This window comes from Caretta caretta, chromosome 17 (genome assembly GCF_965140235.1).
Source record: "Caretta caretta isolate rCarCar2 chromosome 17, rCarCar1.hap1, whole genome shotgun sequence".
NCBI lineage: Eukaryota > Metazoa > Chordata > Testudines > Cheloniidae > Caretta > Caretta caretta.
In genome coordinates this window covers 9482026-9501640 of record NC_134222.1, presented here as the reverse complement: position 1 = coordinate 9501640, position 19615 = coordinate 9482026, and the positions used below count along the sequence as shown (strand labels likewise).

Here is a 19615-nt window from a genome sequence, read left to right as displayed (position 1 = left end):
AACCAGCCCAGAGTTTGGTATAGGAAAGGAATTTTAGAAAATCAAGCATGCAATTAAGGTACATTTTTGGTGGTATAGTGTCTCTTTACATATAGTGTGTTTAATGATGGTAAGGGATTAGATAAATTAATTTTTGAATGAGGCTCACATTATGTTGCAAATATACAACAGATCTGTTTCTTACTCTTAGCTGTGTCAGGAAAAAATTGGGGAAAAACCTCTGTTCTCGGAGTTCCTGCTAAATTGCTAACAAATTTTACAGGCATGTAACTTTCTGGCGGAATAGGGAGAAATATGCTGATCTTATTTACATTGCTTTTCAGCCCAAAGGTGAATTTTTCTCCCAAGTTTGGATGTGTTTGGTCCATGACAAAGTGTTTTTCTCCTCAGTCATTGCTGGACTTTTATAAACTCATAGTAATTTTTGAGTTCCATCTTGACAAGGGGTTAAGCCCATGACTTGATTAAGCACTAAATTCAACTGTTACACCTTTGCATATCCTTTGGGGGTCAATGAGCAGCATGGATACAAAAGATCAGAACTTGGCCTAAGTGTATTGGACATGGCTGAAGAAATGTGATTTAGAAAGAATGAGGCCGAGTGTGTGAACATTCTGTAGAACAATCTAAATAAATATTTACCTACATACCTGCGGGATTATAATGGCTCTAGAAGAAATATGGGATCTGTCCACACTTGAATGCAAGGTTTCACTTTTTCATTCCTGTAAAACTGCATTAAAGTGTTGAAAAGCTAAAGTTCATATATTAGAAATATTAAAGATGAATATGTGCTACAGATAGGCAGGGGTGAGTGGAAGCCTTTTGCAGATGACAGCTTAATTTTTCTTAATTTCCTTTTTGCAGTGCTTGGATTGAGGAATTAATACAGACTGAGGGCATTTTTTTTCCTCATGAAAGTTAATGCTTGAGAGCACTGTTTAATGTCTGGGACTATACCGATTTTTTCGTTGTATAGTTGTACTAAAAAAACTTAATTGCTGATTGGTGACCTATCTAGTGTTATAGTCCTGGTTGTGACTTTTAGCTCCTTATCTAAGCCCTGTCTCGTGATATAAAGGCATTTATGTTAGGCCAAGTCCCCCCACCCCCATCCTCCCCCAACAAAGGCTATCAAACCTATTTGGAAGAGGCAGCCAAATTCTGTGGGTAATTAGGCGGTGGGGTTTACATTCAGAATGGTATACTCCCCATGTTGCACTGCGGTATGCACATGAATGTCAAGAAGAGGTTTGCACAGAAGTTGAGGGGCGAACATGGGCTGTATGTAATAAATGGGTTGTTAATTTGTTCAGTGCCTTCTTGCATGAATCACTCACTGAGAAAATCTGCTCCCCTTTAGACTAACCCTTTCTGCCTTTTTTGGCTGTGGCTACACTACAGAGCTTTTAGCAACACAGCTAAAAGCTCTGTAGTGTAGCCACAGCCAAAAAAGGCTGGGGGCTACACTACAGAGGGATAGCTCTGGGGGGAGGGATAGCTCAGTGGTTTGAGTATTGGCCTGCGAAACCCAGGGTTGTGAGTTCAATCCTTGAGGGGGCCATTTAGGGATCTGGGGCAAAAACTGGGGATTGGTCCTGCTTTGAGCAGGGGGTTGGACTAGATGACCTCCTGAGGTCCCTTCCAACCCTGATAGTCTATGATTCTAGTCTATGAGCTGTGCTGAGCTTTCCCCCCCAAGCGGGAGCGGCTTTAAACTTTTGTTGTTCGGGGTGTGTGTGTGTTTTTAACACCCCTGAATACTGACTCTGAAGTGTTAACATTGTTCTTAAAAGCTGACACTCTAAATGGAATGACACTCTAAATGGATTAATTGGGGATGTGGGAGTTCATACCTATGAGTCAGACAGTCCCATGGACTCAGGCTGTGATTACTGCATTGATTATACTATGTTAGCCTTTGGAAGGTTATCTCTGCAGCTCTGAGGGCTAGAAGCTTTTGAAATTTAATCTTAGATTCCAGAAAATCTGAAATTGTGGTGCAGGCCAAACCCAGCTCGCAGTCCACGTGTTTAACTCTCCTGCACTATGGAGAGAGATTTTTGCAGAGGTGTTTATTCTTTTCGTTTTAAATGTCTTTGAGGCAATAATTATTTGTTATAAATTTTGGTAACATTTCCCAAAGCACTGTTTTCAAAAGTGATTTAGGAGCTTATATCCTGTTGTCCTTCCGTAGAATTTGGTCTCCTGAGTAACATTTAAAATTTTTAATCCTTTGTCTATTACAATTGCTGACTTTCAGCCATTTTTGTCTAAAGTGTCAGCCTGGCAATACTAGCATGTATACAGTAACTCCTCATTTAACGTTGTAGTTATGTTCCTGAAAAATGCAACTTTAAGTGAAACTATGTTAAACGAATCCAATTTTCCCATAAGATTTAATGTAAATGCAGCGGGTTAGGTTCCAAGGAAATTTTGGGGGGCAGACAAAGGCATTATATACTGTACTGTACTGTGGTTGGGAAGTGCCCCTGGCTTACCGCACACAGGCATAGCCCGCTGCATTTTAGGATGCTAGGAAGCACCTTCACAGCAACAGTGGCAGCTTACCTGGAGAAGAACAGGCACCGACTTTGCTGGGGGATGCTCCAGGCCTGCCTCTGCCCATGTCCACTCCACTCCACTCCAGGCCCACCTCTTCCCACCCTCACTCCACCTCCTCTCCGGAGCACGCTGCATCCCCACTCCTGCCCTTCCTTCCCAGAAAGTCCTGAGCGCCGCCAAACAGTTGTTTGGCGGCAGAGGAAGCGCTGGGAGGGAGTGGGAGGAGGCGGAGAAGAGGAACTTGTGCAATGCTCCCTTGTAAAGTCGCTGCTCTTCCACAAAATCTTACATGCAGTGTACAGAGCAGGCAGCCAAACAACATTATAAGGGAGCATTGCACAACTTTAAATGAGCATGTTCCCTAATTGAGCAGTGATGTAACTTTGAAACAACGTTAAGCGGGAGGACGTTAAGTGAGGAGTTACTGTAGTTGCAAGCTGTAACTGCTGAGTAACAATGAAGAGTTGCTGCTAAAGATGAGCCATTAATATGCACAAAGTGACATAGTGTTTAAGTACTGAAATGAAATTAAGTTAAAAAAATCCAAAATTGTTAGCATATGCATGGAATAAACTAATATTAAAACCTTTTATGCACACGGGGATGATGGTGTATTGTGTTTTTATAAGTATTTTGAAAAAATTTACACCTGATGGAGAACATTTTCTTGAGGGTGATTTGGGTGGAATGATTTTACCATTTTAAAAAAGCAAAAACTGATTCCATTGTGTCTGCACCCAGAAGAGTCAAATTGAAACATTGCTTTTGTGAGGGCTTTGTGATGTGTGTGTGCAACCATGGCAACAAATGCTTAAAAAAAAGCGTGAAAATGTATTTGTAATCAAGGAATGGAATTAAAGCAAATATAGTACTGAACAAAATCTGAAGCTAGTGTATGTGTCTGGTAATCCTGTGTATTTGCATTCATGTTAATTGATTTCTTTATTTTCTTCACATTTATCTTGAATGCAAATGACTTGCTGTTAGAGCAGTGAGTAAGTAGGCAAATGAGTTATCCATTATGAGTTCTAGTTGCTCAGCAACAGTACAGGCAGAGCCTTATGATTTCAGTCTGCTTTACTGCAAGCTGCCTATTGACCAGAGGACCTCTTAACTTATCCCTAGTGTAGGTCAGTTTAAGACAGAGGGCTGGTCCTAAGATTTGGGGAGGGTGTTTTTTTTTGTTGTGTTTTGTTTTGTTTTTTTGTGGTAATGTGAAGGGAACTGCATACTGTTCCCTTTCCACCTATGAGATGATTCTCTACTGCCCCATATTCTTGACTGCTTCAGATGACCTCTTCGCTGTGACTACTTGCTAGTATTGTTGCCACCCATTCCTCACCTGCCTCAGCCCCTGTCCCTCTGCATTAAGAGGAAACCACAAAATGCCAGAAGAAAACACAGGAGGCCAATTTCCATCTCCAGCCTTATGTCAGATATGGTAACCAGGTAGCAGCTTGTATGTAGTAATTACCTGCCCTAACCAAGTTTTTGGTTGTCCTGGACCTGCTGGACAAGAGGATTTTTCCTAGACTGCATTTAGCATTTACTGAACATGAACTAAGTGTTCATTGCACACACACTCAGAGCATTTCAGAGTTGCTTCCATGATTCATTCTGTCACACCCAACAGAACTTGACATGATTAAATGAATTGTGCAGTAAGAGCGAGTTTAGTGTCCATGTAGTGTAGGAGAATGCTTCTGATTGCACCTGAGGTGTGTCCAGTCATTTCGTCTTGTTCTGTGACCTCGGTCATATCTCACAAGTTAAGCAGGTTTTGCCAATTTTTTGTGAAGGGGAGATTTCCAAGAAATATCTGATTCAGGAAGTGGTGGATGGTTGGTGTCATTTCCCTTTCTTCCCCTCTCCCCCCCCCCCCCCCCCCGCCCTACCCAATTGGTACTAAGCTAATGCATCAGCATGCTTGGGGTCGCTGTGCTGCTGGCAGAGCCATCTATTAAATGTCCTGGCCAGTGGCATGGAATACACCTGATGATGTGCGAGTAGACTTGAGATAAAATTTTGGTCAAAGCCTATTGACACCAGTGGATTCATCTGTTACATCAGACTCAATGGCAGACAGGAAGGGTTGGCTTTGCATATCATCAGGCGCTTCTGTTGGCCCTGACTTTATACAGTCATTGAAGTTACCTGGTAAGTTCTTAAGGGCTAGGATTGTTTACATTTTAACTTGAGTAATTACATTCTGTTTACCTAAATTCTCCATATAGTCTTCCTGATCTTTTGTAAGTTTTCTTCTCTTGTTCCAACTGTTACGTACTCTTAGATGCTAATCAGCTGCCTAGTTGCTTAGTTTCACCCAAGAAGTAGCTGCTTTTCTGTAGTGGGTGGGCATATCTATTTTAGCTATCTGCAAATTTCTCTGGGCTTTGAGATTAATGGCACAATCTAATTGTAAATTAGCTTGATGACTGAAAGGGACACACACAAAAAGTGTCAAGGTAACATTTTAGGTTTGCTCTCATTTGGTCACTGCCCCAATTTTCCTCCTTAACACCAGAAGTTTTCATTTTGAACTGGGTACCACATTCAGAAAGGGATGACCTATTTGCATAGGAAAGCCAAGACTGTTGAGAGATGTGATGGTATGGTCTTAACCTATCCTTAAGGATATAGCAATGAGGCATTTGGAGGATATGTAATGGTTATGGTGAATATTTATTTTGTCGAGCACTACCTATAACTCAATTGACTGCAGTTTTAAAAACTGTGCAATTGGATGTCCGCGAAATAACTGAGTTTTTTAGTCTCATCATTCAACATATACTTTGCAGTTAGATGTTAAAATATGAGCAGTTTGCTTGCTCATCCCTTTCTGACTGTTTTTTGATCACAGAAATATTGTTCACATAGAGAAGTCTTGTGAATTATGATTCCAATGGCCATGGAATTAGATTTAGAATTTACCTTTAGGGGCAGCTCCAAGGCAGAGATGGTTATTCATGAAAATTTTGCAGCCCTCTATCTGTTGCTTTAGCATGCACATTCACAGCAGATAGAATAATACTTCCTGCCAGCCTCTTCCTCTTGTACAAAGAAAACAGAGGCAGCTCTGTTTTCAGTGTGCGTGCCCCACCTCGATGCTGTGCTTCAATTTTGATGTGGAGTTCCCCTGACCAGCTTCTCTGACAAAGGCACTGCAGACCAGTGGCTTCCAATAGTATCCTCAATTCAAGGAACTGGAATATGCCTCCCGCAGCACGTCTGAAAGCTCCTTCCAGCTACTCCCTATTCCCAAGTGCCTGGGTTTCAATTCCCACTTCGTTCCCACAGTGTCCCTCTCCATTGACTCCTTCCACTTCTTAGATAGCTAAAAGGAGGGTTGTAAATGTTCTATATCCCTCGCCTGACAGCCAAAGGGAGTATAGCATGCTGAACTTAAATTTTAGTGGGGTCCCCTGGCTTTTGCTGCACCCTCATGCTGGATCCTGTGGCATGCTGGAAATTAAGCAACTTGCTGAAATGCTTGGGAAAACATTAACAAAGGCTTGTAATAATGAAATATTAAGTGAGTGATAGTTATAAATAAAGCTAAAATTTTGTCATGGATATTTTTAGTAAAAGTCACGACAGGTCTGGGGCAATAAAGAAAAATTCACGGAAGCCCATGACCTGTCCCTGACATTTACTAATAATATCCATGACAAAATGGGGAGCTTAGCTGCGGGGTCCCCACGTCGTCTGCAATGGCTGGGCAGCTGTGGGACCACTAGGCTCTGCTCCTGCCCCTCCCCCCCCATCTTGTGGCGGCTCAGAGCTCTGGGGGAGGGGGGCGGCCGGGTGCTGCGGGGTACCCCATTTGGTGGTGAGGGCGCTCTGCAGGTGGCGGTGGGACACTGCAGATCCCAGCCTCTGGGGCTGAATTCACAAAGGTTGCTGGAAGTCGCGGATTCCATGACTTCCGTGACCTCCATGAAAAAATCATAGCCTTAGTTATAAATTCAGTAAAACTTTTTCCAGTAGTTTTTCTCTGTATTTCACATTGCTGCAGAACTTCAGTAGCATATATCAAGTACCTTCGCTGCACAATTTAGTGCTACTCTGCAGCAAAGTACATGGAACCATGCACGTAAGTATAGCTCAGCTCAGTAATGTGCAGAATATAATGCTCATGCTAAATTATGAGCTCACTCTCTTGAGACAAGGAAGTGGGCACATAAAACAAAATTGATTAGAGAGTTCCTCTCAAATTTCGTGCCTTCTAGGCCTTGATGGCTCTCAAAACACAAGGGTTTGTCTCAATGACAAATAAGTACATTCTACTATTTAATTAGTTGATCATCATATAATTACTGTAATTGACATATGCTGTGTAATCTTGCATAGGTAAATTTGCTTGCAGTTCATTTTGCAGATCAAAATTAGTATGAAGGTACATCATGACCCAGTCATGCAATGACTTTCCTTTTAAATATAATGGAGTAAGTTGCTTTAGTTTGTTAGAGACATGCTTGAAATAAATTTAAAAGAATTACATTTCCCAATCACTTTTTTATTTACAGTACTTGTTATCCAAGAATTTCATAGTAGGTGTATATTATCCCCTTTTTACAATCTGGGGAACTTTAGAGACAGAGATGTGAAGCGACTTGCCCAAGGTTTGTCAGTGGAAGAGCCAGGAAGAGAAACCATTCCTTTGACGCTCATTTCTCCTTTCAAAAAACTAGACCATGCTGCCTTCCTTGGTTTTTTCCAATCCAGTAGATACCAAAATAATTTATTTTTAATTCCTGACTTTAAAACTGTGACTCTTCATTCATATTAAAACATCTTTCATACTTATGAAGTAAACATAGACATATACATGGCAGCCATATTTCCACAAATAATAACTTTTGGTAAGTGAAACAGATTTTGTTTACTTTATTCCCCCTCACCCTCTTTTGCAATTCATTTTAACTTACAAAGGATCAGCACAGCTGTATGACAAGAATTGCTGATTGGCAAATCAAGCAAGAAAAAGCAGATATGTTACAGGCCTTTTATTTTTTCCAGATGTTTAATGACAAAAATATACATAAAACCAGTACATAAAACGCCGATGTTTTATTTTTGTGCAAGAAAAATTAAAAATGTAAATACAAAATAAGCACATTTCATAAAAACAAAGCATTTGATAGGTTAGTTTTACTCAATACGAATTAACATAAGTAGCAGCTTAGTATCAAGACATTAATTGTGCACTTTTTTCTTTTAAAATGGTTACTTTCTTTAGAGCAGAGTCAAAATTTCAAAACTGACTTTCTTGTATTTGATTCACTCTTAGACTTGAGTGGTTTTGCTCCAACTATTTATTGCTGGAGTAAATGTGTTAATTTTCAGAAGAAAATGCAAGCCCTTAGCCAATCAGAATTGCCACTGCATTAAGCATTACAACGTAGAATGAACACACCTCACAAATGCTTGCTTTGGAGGGCGCATGAGTGTTAAAAATATTTGTGGTGGACTCCTCTTTCCTTAAGGTAACGGTTGTGCTTTGTTGAGGCATTTTAGAGTAGTTTGTTAGCATTTTGCTGGTAATACTTAGGGTCATGGGAGTAGTGGATGATCCTGTTGAACTTATCGTGCTTGAGTTCACATCAGTTGAATTTTTAATGTAGATAGTGTGTGTGGCTGCTGCTTCATGCGAACTAATTTTTCGAGGAGTCGGATCTTCTGGATAGAGGAGTAATGGTCTATCTGTGCTTGTAAATAATACAGTTTGGCTTAAGTTAGCACTTAATGTAACTTCATTTGCTCGGAATTGTTCACGTATTTTTGTCACTTGGATTGGGTCATTTGCCATTGGAGAGCCATTCGTGTCTGCTGCCTTTGTTCCTTTACCTATGAAGTAAGTGTCTGTAACTGTGGGAGCGGTCAAAAGTGGTGTGGCATTAATCCAAGACACAGTTTGATTGGGGCACGGAGCCCCTATCACAATGGCTGCTGTTTCCTTTACCCACTTTAGCAAGTAAGGGATATTTTGCTTATCGTTGCATGACCATGGGTTGTTATAAAGTGTTATGACTTGTAGTTGAAAGAGCCGGTCAAAAGCTTTGTCAGGAATATATGTGAACTTGTTGTTGTGCAGATAAATGTTTGTAAGGTGTAGCAGCCTCACCAGTGTTCCTGGAAGTATTTGTGTTAAGAAGTTGTTTGATAGATCCACCGTCTCTATGTTGTAGGGCATATTGGTTGGAACTGTCCAAAGTTTGTTGCTACTGAGATTGAGAAATCTGAGACTACTCAATGTATTGTTGATAAGTACCGCTCTTTCTACCATATTCCTGGAAACGTCAAGCACTTTAAGATTCCACTGGTAAGCTGTATCAAGTTTCTGAAGAACTTTAATATTGTTACCCATGGCGTATATTTCCCATAGAGACTTGGGCAGATGAGCAGGAATGTTCTTGAGCCAATTATTTGAAATATCAAGGGTCCTCAAATTGGTGAACCGGGTCAGCTGATGGTCAAGATTAACAAAGTGGTTAAAAGACAGATTTAAATATGTAATGTTGTCTTGAAATTCATGTGGCAGCATAGTCAAGTTTCTGCCAGAACAGTCCACATTTCTGTTGTTTCCTGAGCACGTACACTTAGAAGGGCAAATGCACAGAACAGTGGGAATAAAAATCAGAAGGACCAGTAGACAAGGACGTGTTTTCAATATCTGGTATTCCATTTTGCCTGAAATTAAATATACCAAAGTGACACCCTTATAATAAAGATAATATACTTAATGCATTTGTAAGGATCATCTTTGCACTGATGACTTGCTGGAGAAATTGCGTTAAAAAAAACTACTACTAAAAATACCCTTTGTGGTACAGTCCTTTTTATAATTGTTTACAAAGCATCCCTCCATTTACAGGCATGTGTCTAGCAGAATGAGACTCATTTTTTCATCTCCCTTTCCCCCTTGAACTCAATTGAGGGCTTTCTTCCTAAAATGCAAGTCTATTCCAAATGTTATACAATGTCTGCTTTGTTTTTTAGTGATTTCAAGCCTATGTTATCTTAGGAATAATGTGCTCTTTTACACAGATGGATGAAAAAATGGCTGTCAAATGGATCTGCCTTAAAAACCTCTGCAGTAATATAGCAATCCCACACACACATGCACATTGTGTTTTGTTTTAATAAGATTTGTTGAAGTGCCTCTAGATAATTTGTTACAAACTCGTTTGAAACCTGAATTCCGGATTCCACATCTCTATTCCAAAATAGACATTGGTAATGTTCTTCCTTTATACAACTTTACTCCCATTCTCTAAAGCTAACCAACATGTATATTTGAAACCTGAATTAATGTTGGAATGAAATCTCTAACTGTCACTGCAGCAAATTTCTGGTGCATGCAATTGTTAGACCGGTATTTTCAGTCTTATTTCCGAATCTTTACTTTTGCAGTAGGTTTTTGCAATTAAAAACAAACCAAAAAACCCCACACTTACCACAGTTCCTTCTGGAGTATCAGTGCATCATTTCTCTGAAAGATTTATGCTTAAAGGTCGCCTTGTTCTAGAGAATAGCTACAGTTCCTCTCTGTGGATTGTGCTTTCCTCTTCAGCTGCATCATATTGCTATTAGCAGGGGCTCTGCAACCACCTGATCAGCACTACATCGGAGGACTGCAGAGCTGCTGTTGGTGCTGACTCAAATTTATTGCAAGGGGTGCATGCTCCACAAAATAGGTTTTTAATTGAGTTACTAAACTTCTCTATATGCATATTTTTCAAGATGTGGCTCCATCAAAATAAAACCTGTAAGTTTGACTACACAAAAAACATCCAGTAGAATTTCTGTAGCTCAGTTTTGCTTAATTGCTAATTCCCCCTAAAAGCCTATTTACAACTGCTGTTCATATCTGCTGTGTTCTTGGCACCTTCATTTTAATCTACACTTTTGTAATAATGACTTTACAGTTTAACTCTAGCTTCCTCTGCTTCAGTCTTCTTAAACTACACAGCCAAAGTCTTTCATAATACTTTAAAATTGGGAATATATATAAAAATTAATTTTCCACTTGTAAGATGAGATTGTCAGTGTATCCTGTCAGCTACAGAATAGTACTGTTTGGGATTTATACAAATATCCTCAGTGAGACTTTATTTAAATTTCCCTCAAACAATCAATGTATAGCTTCGTGCTATTAGTTTTTAATTTGATTATAGAATACATGCTTTTTAAAATCCGTAATTTTTATAAAGCTTTTCCTTCTGACACATTGTTTCTGGCATCTTATGTAGCTATTTTTATCTTAGTTTTTCCTCTGTCAGTGAACAAAATGTAGATGTAGAACTTAATGTTTTTTATTGTCAACGAAAATTTTAAAAAATGCTTTGCAGTCTTTTATCTATGTTTGTATTACGTGCTAACGATGCGCTCTGTGCGGCACATACAGATGCACACTCCTTGCTCCAAAGAGCCTGCAATCTTAGAATTATAAACTGTTCCCTTCTTTGCCGAAATGTTCTGGGCAGCTGGTTTCAGCATCTGGCAGCTTATCCCTATGAAACGAAATATTCAGTGTGCTAAATTCTTTTATGGATCATATGTCCTCATCAAAATAGTTAATGAAGATCCAAATACAGGGCCATGTTCTGCTACCCCATTATTGATAAAAGGGCTGCTCAGGTGAAACTTAAGGCAGAATTGGCCAGCAGAATCTTTATTGCTCATGTTGATCCGTGAGCCAGAAAGAATACAGTTGAATTGAATTTCAGCTTGACTTTTCAGAGCTGGCAGTTAGAAAAACATCTTTAGTTTTAAACTGAGTGAATTACATATTTACGTCGTTATGGGACAATAAACTTTGAATCCCAAGGCACCATATTTTACAGGAACCCCCTTTTCAGAGTAGAGCTACTTTTGAAAGAATGGACTCCTTTCTCTGACTTTTTTTTCCAAACTAAAGTAGCTTTTATTTAAATGTTGTATAATTTCTTCATAGAATCTTTGAAGAATCCACTTTATGGAAAATCTGGCTTCATAATACAGACTGCTTCTATTTTGAGTCTCTTTTTGATTGATCTTAAATATGGACTTTTCATGCTAATCCAATATTCAGGAGTCCTATTAGAATTTGTTTCTTGGTTCAAATTCTTGACATTTGCAATCATTTTAAAGATGCAGTTCTCCAGATCTGCTTACATATAAATAAGTTATATTCTGTCACATATGGTTTTGCTATATAGCACACATAGATTCTCTTGGGCAAGATCCGTTATAAAATTCCACAAAGTCTCATCTTTGCAGAAACCATTATTTCACTTGAAGGTTACGGCATTGTAAATGTATTTGTCAATCAATATTCTTTGTCCAAACATATAGTACATGAGAGTTAACTCTGAGGCTCATGGCGTGTTGTATTAATTTAACTCTTGTGAAAGTGTCCAATTATGTCCTTTTTCGTTAAGACTTGCATGTTACAGCTAAAAAATTTGTATTGTGCTCAGAGCTTTTCACTAAGTTGTTTTGCAAACTCTGGGCCTAATTCTGCAATCTTTACATGTAAAATTCCATTTGACTCCAGCGAAAATCATAGGATTTGGTTCTCTTTAATATTATTACACTTTTACCCTATTCCTTTGAGAACTTCTGCTCAGTGACTTTTGCGGCTCTCAGTTTAAAATCCATCTGAAGTCTAATTCTTTCCGTTTCTTTTTATGTACCAGTAATAGACTTAATCATAGACTTCCTCATTCTCCTCTTCCCCTCTTTTTATACCACATGGCTCATAATTATTCCTGATGCACTTTATCTTCCTGTTACACATGCTAACATATAACCACATTACCAGGCCTTTGTACTCCTCTGAAAGGAGTGGATGGAGGAATAGACCTTCATTGTATGTCTTGATCTTTCAAAGTTGAATCGAGCGTAAATCAATTTTCTCTGAACGAACATTTATAAAATGTCTTAATAACCATAAATGCTGCAGTAGGCGCATGCCCCAGTGACAAGTATTTAGGATTGGCTGAACTTTTTTTTAGGAAACCTACAATCAGCTAACTCTCTGCTAAGCTACAAATATAAAGCTGCTTCCTTTTTCTGAACACAATCTTTAGTCAAAGTTAACATTTCTTACTGTTCTAGCAAAAAATTGAGTCCATACATGAGAGGTTTTTCTTTCAAGTGGGTGAGAGAGAGAAGACCACTAGATTTCTTTTGAATTAGTCCAGCGTGGTGGATCCAAGTTTAGCATTGATAGAATAACATGCAGGTTAGGGTGCTTGCTTGGGTTTTGAGCGAATCATAGAATATCAGGGTTGGAATGGACCTCAGGAGGTCATCTAGTCCAACCCCCTGCTCAAAGCAGGACCAATTCCCTCTCCCCGGTCCCTAAATGGCCCCCTCAAGGATTGAGCTCTCAACCCTTTGTTTAGCAGGCCAATGCTCAAACCACTGAACTATTCCTTCCCCCCCCATAGGGTCTCAGTCTTTTTACTTTAAATACCTTTCCCAGTGTTAACTCTCTTACAGATGGCAATGTTTGTAATGGACCTCAAGGCTGCAAAAAACCCTGATATTATAAAAAGACTGAAGAGATGCTGGCAACTAAACACCTATTGGAAATAAGTTCAGTTTTCAAATCATTGGTCAGTTTAAAAAAAAAAGAGAGAGAAAACATTAAAAGGCTTCCTCTCCCTTTTGGATGGATGTTCTGAGGGCTAGTTGTTGAAGTGCTTTGAGATGCTTCAGTTATATGCTATAGAAGTGCCAAGTAGTATACAGTAAATAGACCTAAATTTTATATGGAAAACATATAAGTTTGTAAGTGTATCAAGGCACTGGACTTTTGCTTTTAATCAGTGGTTTTGTGTTTAATCAAGTGAAAATTTAGTGAATTTTAATTTCAGTACAAGTCACCGAGATGCCTTTGTATTCAAACATTTTATTAAAATTAAGTAAATGTGAAGTATGCTGCTAAAGTGACTGTTAATTCAAGTTATACAGCCTGGAAAAGCAAACATAAAAGTTAGAAGCGGTCTTTCTATAAAGCTGGACTCATTGCATTTTGAAAACTATATATATGGAAACCTTTGTTTCTGTAGATTTTAAAATCTGTAAATACTAGACCTCCATTTACGTACTTAGTCCCATTTTTTTCTTTAGCTACCATCCATACTCTGTATTGAAGTCATTAGTTTCAAGCAGATCAGTAGGTGGTTCCCATTTGTGAAAAGCTAATGTTTAATAAAAGCTGTAACTTCATATAGTTCTTGTTTATCTCAACTTCTCATGTAATCATTTGCTTCAAAACACTTTTAAGAACAGTGTGAAGTATGTTGCAAAGCAGGCTCCTTCAATTTATCCAGGGTCTGGCCGTGCTGACAGCAGTGGTTAATTTACATCTTGATGGGTTAAGTCAGGAGGAGGGGGAAACTCGCTCTGTGCTTCTGATTGAAATTCAAGAGATTTGCTGATTTCGGGACAGTGGTTCTCCTGGACTTCGTTAAGCAAGTCAGGTGGAGGTGGCAGATCAAGTGACTCGGGTGGGGCAAGGATTGGGTTGAGCGGAGGGTCGCATACGTCACTCAGTCCATCTGAAACAGGAGGTGGGGGCACATTGATAATATTTGAAGAGGAAACCGAAATGTTGGCGGCTAATGGGCCTGAGCCTCCCTTTAGTGTAGGGGTAGATTGATTGCTCTTCTCCTTTGTGTTGCAGCTGGGTGGCTTCTCAGGTGTTTCTTTTGATTCAGAGCTTTTAGAATTATCCAGGGATCCATTTTTGTTAAATTTCCATGGCAAGATAGAGAGAACTGATGTACGTTTTGTGGCCAGCTCCGTTTCTTTAATACTGTCCACAAAGATATCAGGTATGTCTCCATCTGCAAATGGAGAGCGACCTGCCCAGTTTGGATCAGCCTGAGCTGGCTTTTTTGAGCATTTCCACAGTAGAATTATAATAATAACTATCATCATCCCAGACAAAATTATGCCAATTAACAGTGCAGCTATCCAGCTCCCATCACTGGGTTCACTTTCTTCTGTTGCAGTGGTATGAGGTGTCATGATAGCTGCTGATGGCTTTTCAATTTGGTGTAAGACAGCAAGTTCATTTGATTGGTATAGGAACTTGGGAGCTGTATTTCCTTTATTTTTTTTCAAGACTGATAGATGTATTTCTTGATTGTGTCAGAAAAACAGTTGACAATAGGTTTGTTGGAGGCCTCTGTATCTCTGTAGAAAGTGATCGCCACAATTGTCCATAGAAGAAAATTAGGATTATATGGTTCGTGTCCCTTTCTCTTTTGCTGACCACACACAGTGTGTGGTTGTCTTCTACAGTAAAAAGAGAATAAAATACAGTTAGCTTTAACTTCAGAGCTGTACTATAGATTTGTTTTATAATTAAAGTCTTGTTTATTTTCATTAATTTGCTTTTGACTACCAACAGTAAGTTTGATGTAAAGCTATATAAATGGTAGACCTACTATTCTTTTAAAACACCATGTCTGCTTCCGTTGAAATGAATGTCAGGGTTTGACTGGCTTGAGTAAGAGCAGGGGCACTTCTAACATCATTGATCCTAAATTTCCTCTTGTGTGGTTTTGTTTAAAAAGAGAACAGCCACAATGTCCTTTCCAAGTTGCCAAAAAAGGACATAGGAGAGAAGACTGTAAAAAAGGTCAAAATAGTGATCTGTATGGATTGTCAGATTTCCTTGAAAAGTTCAGATCCTCACTTGTAAACAGGAAATTAAATGCAAATTAAACGGCTCATTACAACAGGTGATTTTGCATTGTTTAACATTTGTTAGTTACAAGCAGCGTCCCTAAATGTAATGTACTTTCTTTTCAATACTTTTAACCTTTATCTTGCATTCTCAGTTCTCTTTATAAATTAATACTTGGAGCATATCCTTTTTAAATCGTTTTTCTGCTACAGTTACTGGAATGGAACTAGAATTTCAACAGTAGATCATTGTTCTAAATGGACTCCTGAATACATAATGGTTTTTGGAGTGAGAGGAAGAATGTTAATGTAAATTCACTTGCAGTAATGGAGTGGAGTTTTTTGCTATTACTGTTTAAAGTTCAAGTATTGGAGCATCAGTCTAAATGATGAGATTAATAAAGCACATATTCAGTATACCTGCTTCTTTTGATGTGCCTTCCATATTTAAATTGCACATAGAGATACATTTATTGGTAAATTAACGTTGAGAACTCAGTTCATGGTGCATATTATTAATAAAAGCACAGATGTTTTCATGTACATGTTATGAGAGTGTTTACCAGAGTGTAAACACATCCAGGCAGTAAGTTAAAACTTCTGGGAACATGTCAGGTTTCTGTATTCATGTTTAGACTTGCAACAGGTAAAAATATTTCACTCATTTGTGCTTACTCTGCTCTCCTTCTCTACATGTGAACTTCATCAGAGCTCAGTAAGGTATTGATAAAAATTTTTACGGCTGTTAACATAATTCACAGGGGAAATTCCAGGTAATCTAAAAATGTTAACTGTTGATTAGAGTTTGAACTTGGTTTTGAGAATTATTGGTTCTAATAGCAATATTTGAATAGTAGGGAGATGTCTTCAGAACACTAACACACGGAGGAAGACCATTTTCTAAAACAGAATACCGTACACAAGTCATAAATTAATTACAAAATATTCTACAGCATCAAGTTGCAAAATACAAGTTGTTTAATGTCACATCAACAACTAGTTAGCCAAGCAGTTAAATCTTAGCATATGAAAACCGTTCCTTACCTGTACAATAATGTCTCCTGTAGTAAACAGTCTTCGCATACTAAGTTAACATTTTGCTGTTTCAAAACTAAAGCAGTCAGAATGGGTGTTTCACATTAAAGAGCTCTAAAAGGGTCCACTGTTCTCACACTGAAATTTTTTTGCATAGAAAGAGGAAGTTTATCAACACTTGCTGCAGGAAGTGTCAAGATTAGGGAGATGACTAAGAATTAATGTTCAAAAGTTGCCTACTTGAAGACCAAATTTGGGATATGTTGTTGTGTTTAAAAAAAAAAAGTGTAAATAGTCATGTTTGCAATTTTTGCATAAGATATTCGTAGTAGTATTAATGTTTATATGCCTGTGTCTATAGAGAAAACATGAGCAATGGTAATTTTATATATTAAGTAGAAGTGGATTGAGCTGAACACAATCTTCTTCCTACTCTCTGTGCTTTTCTGGTGAAGTGCAACAATTATTACTGTTCAAAGAGGCTCAAAGGAAGATGATTTAGATCAGAAGTTCTCAAATGGTGGTTTGTGGAGAGCTGGCTGATCACATGGTGCTGGTTCCCTTCCGTATTTTCATTTCCTAAATTGCATTAAAAGGCAGCTAAAAACTTCCGTAATATTACTGTTCCAAATAGTCCACTTTTGTAGTTGCCACACTGTGTGTGGCTGTAAATGGGAGGGGTTGTGCACTGTGAAATCCGCAGGGCTCCTTTTGATCAATGTCAGGTGCTTGAATCCTGCAAAAAATGCAGGATAGTAGCTACTATATCCTTGTAGATTAACAGAGGTAGGAGTGCCTCTCAGAAATAGAGGGGATTAGGAGCAAATGTGCAGAGGAGTACTGTATTTGGGTGTACAATAGTCAAATAATAGAAATAAGTTTTGACTATGTGCATTTTATATATTATGTGCAGAGCAGGGAAGGAACTGCTACTTAAATATTGTTTCATAGCAATTTAGACATCTCTGACTCAAGGGGCTTTTTGAAAAAGGAATGTGCAGTGTATGACACTTACATGCATATGAAGGAACTGGCATACAGTAAAATCACTTTTTAAATGAGACTCTCACAGTAAACAGTGTTCTGCTATAGCTGGAGCTGAACACTTTTGGTGGCTTCTCTCTTCACGTTTTCTGCTGGTAGCTGGTAGAGGGGAGTGGGACCACATCTTTGCTCTCCAGGGGTGCTGTAATGGAATCCAGCAATGATGTCATGATCCAATGCCCTTAGAAGCCAATGGAAAGACTTCTCCTGACTTCAGTGGGAGTTGAATAAGGCCCTTGATCTCTGTTGCTGCTTAACTCCTACAGAAAGTTAAGTGCTCTGGGTCTGGGAGGGCAGAGGGGATAAGGCAACAAGCTACAGTGATATTTGCTCCCCAAGGGACCCAGGGAACAAATAGCAGTGGAATATTTCAATTCCCTGAAACCAAGGGAAGCACCACAGTCCACTCCTTCCACCATCCTAGCCAGAGGAGCAACCACCAATCCCAGTGCATAAAACTTCAGTGTCTGCTGTTGCATGCTTGCACCCCTGACCCTCACTTCTGGCTGATCAGAGGCAGCAAGGTAGAAATATTAATATATGTAATAGGGTTTATATATATTCCTTCCAAGTTGGGTTCCTTGATGGAATTCACTTTCAGTGAAGGAGGATCAATTCTGTGCTTAAATAGGTTACATGTCTTTATTTTCCCGAACTTTAAAAATCAACACTTTCTTGCATCAAAAGATATACATTATAGATAGGAAATGTATGGGGAGTTTGGAAAGGCCAAACCATTAGTTTTCAGGAGATACCATCAGTGTGTAGTTTTTTAACACTTGACAAACCAGTTCAACAGACCTAGTTATATGCCGCTTCTTAGACTAAAGGTCAAGCCTGCATATCACTTCATTTTCAGAACTGGAGAATTTGTCCTAGTTGAAAATAACTTTTTAGGTAGCTCCTCTAAGGCATCTTTTAATACCTGTCTCATAAATTATTTTTGCAAGACTTCATATTTTCTCAGAAGTTTGTTTTAAACACACAGGAAAAATACGATAACGTACCTGTAAGCAATCTACTAATGTACCTGAATCACTGTGCCACCCAGGAAATCCTCATGTTTTTTCTACCTACTTTAGAGTGTCTCTGACCGAATATTACAGGTATTTTGATTCCAAGCTGTCTGGGGGCAGGGATAATTATTTGCTGTGTTTCTACAGTGCCTAGCACAATGGCTAAGTAACCTGGGTGAGGCCTCTATGTCCTGTCCCAATACAGATGTTTAATTGCTATATGTCCATCCATATTTCTGGAAAGAGGAAAAATTTCCTCAGCAATATCTCTTCTCTTGTGGCAATACAAATATTAATCAGTTGGGAGTACATATTTTGAAGAAGTGTGACTTAAATGTTTTATCACATATCTATATGCAAGTATGATTAGTGAAATTATGAGTATCTTGATATATACAAATGTTGCATTATTGTGCCCAGTGACTAACTTCCATTTTACAAGTTGAAGTGCCCTGCTGACACAATTGTAGACTGTTTTAGCTTAATCTGCAGAGCAACAAAGAAAATGTTAGGTTTCAGAGGAACAGCCGTGTTAGTCTGTATTCGCAAAAAGAAAAGGAGTACTTGTGGCACCTTAGAGACTAACCAATTTATTTGAGCATGAGCTTTCGTGAGCTACAGCTCACTTCATCAGATGTTTACCGTGGAAACTGCAGCAGACTTTATATACACACAGAGAATATGAAACAATACCTCCTCCCACCCCACTGTCCTGCTGGTAATAGCTTATCTAAAGTGATCAACAGGTGGGCCATTTCCAGCACAAATCCAGGTTTTCTCACCCTCCACCCCCCCACACAAATTCACTCTCCTGCTGGTGCTAGCCCATCCAAAGTGACAACTCTTTACATAGTCAAGTCGGGCTATTTCCTGCATAGATCCAGGTTTTCTCACATCCCCCCCACCCCCATACACACACAAACTCACTCTCCTGCTGCTAATAGCTCATCTAAACTGACCACTCTCCAAGTTTAAATCCAAGTTAAACCAGAACATCTGGGGGGGGGGGGGTAGGAAAAAACAAGAGGAAACAGGCTACCTTGCATAATTCAGAGGAACAGCCGTGTTAGTCTGTATTCGCAAAAAGAAAAGGAGTACTTAGGTAGCCTGTTTCCTCTTGTTTTTTCCTACCCCCCCCCCAGATGTTCTGGTTTAACTTGGATTTAAACTTGGAGAGTGGTCAGTTTAGATGAGCTATTAGCAGCAGGAGAGTGAGTTTGTGTGTGTATGGGGGTGGGGGGGATGTGAGAAAACCTGGATCTATGCAG

At 39.0% G+C, this 19615-nt stretch overlaps 3 protein-coding genes across 7 annotated transcripts in view; 1 reads left to right on the top strand and 2 right to left on the bottom strand.

Moving 5' to 3' along the window:
• Positions 1-19615, top strand: part of NF1 (neurofibromin 1) — a 170139-nt gene that overhangs the window by 99035 nt on the left and 51489 nt on the right. The window lies entirely within an intron of this gene.
• OMG (oligodendrocyte myelin glycoprotein) lies at positions 7061-13151 on the bottom strand. The gene is made up of 2 exons (XM_048824505.2): positions 10023-13151; positions 7061-9255 (listed from the first exon to the last, which is right to left on the bottom strand). The coding sequence occupies exon 2, from the start codon at positions 9248-9250 to the stop codon at positions 7928-7930; it is 1323 nt and encodes a 440-aa protein (XP_048680462.1). The 5' UTR covers positions 9251-9255; positions 10023-13151; the 3' UTR covers positions 7061-7927.
• EVI2B (ecotropic viral integration site 2B) lies at positions 13446-15697 on the bottom strand. The gene is made up of 3 exons (XM_075120912.1): positions 15673-15697; positions 14680-14859; positions 13446-14627 (listed from the first exon to the last, which is right to left on the bottom strand). Exons 1-3 carry the CDS (start codon positions 15695-15697, stop codon positions 13915-13917), a joined length of 918 nt encoding a protein of 305 aa, XP_074977013.1. The 3' UTR covers positions 13446-13914.

Coding starts and splice junctions, on each gene's coding strand:
- OMG (XM_048824505.2), bottom strand. CDS start 9,250: ATGGAATACCAGATATTGAAAACACGTCCTTGTCTACTGGTCCTTCTG.
- EVI2B (XM_075120912.1), bottom strand. CDS start 15,697: ATGGAAGGCACATCAAAAGAAGCAG. Junction 14,860..15,672: donor AGGCACATCAAAAGAAGCAG/GTATACTGAATA, acceptor TTTTTACTGTAG/AAGACAACCACACACTGTGT. Junction 14,628..14,679: donor TACATCTATCAGTCTTGAAA/AAAAATAAAGGA, acceptor CAAATGAACTTG/CTGTCTTACACCAAATTGAA.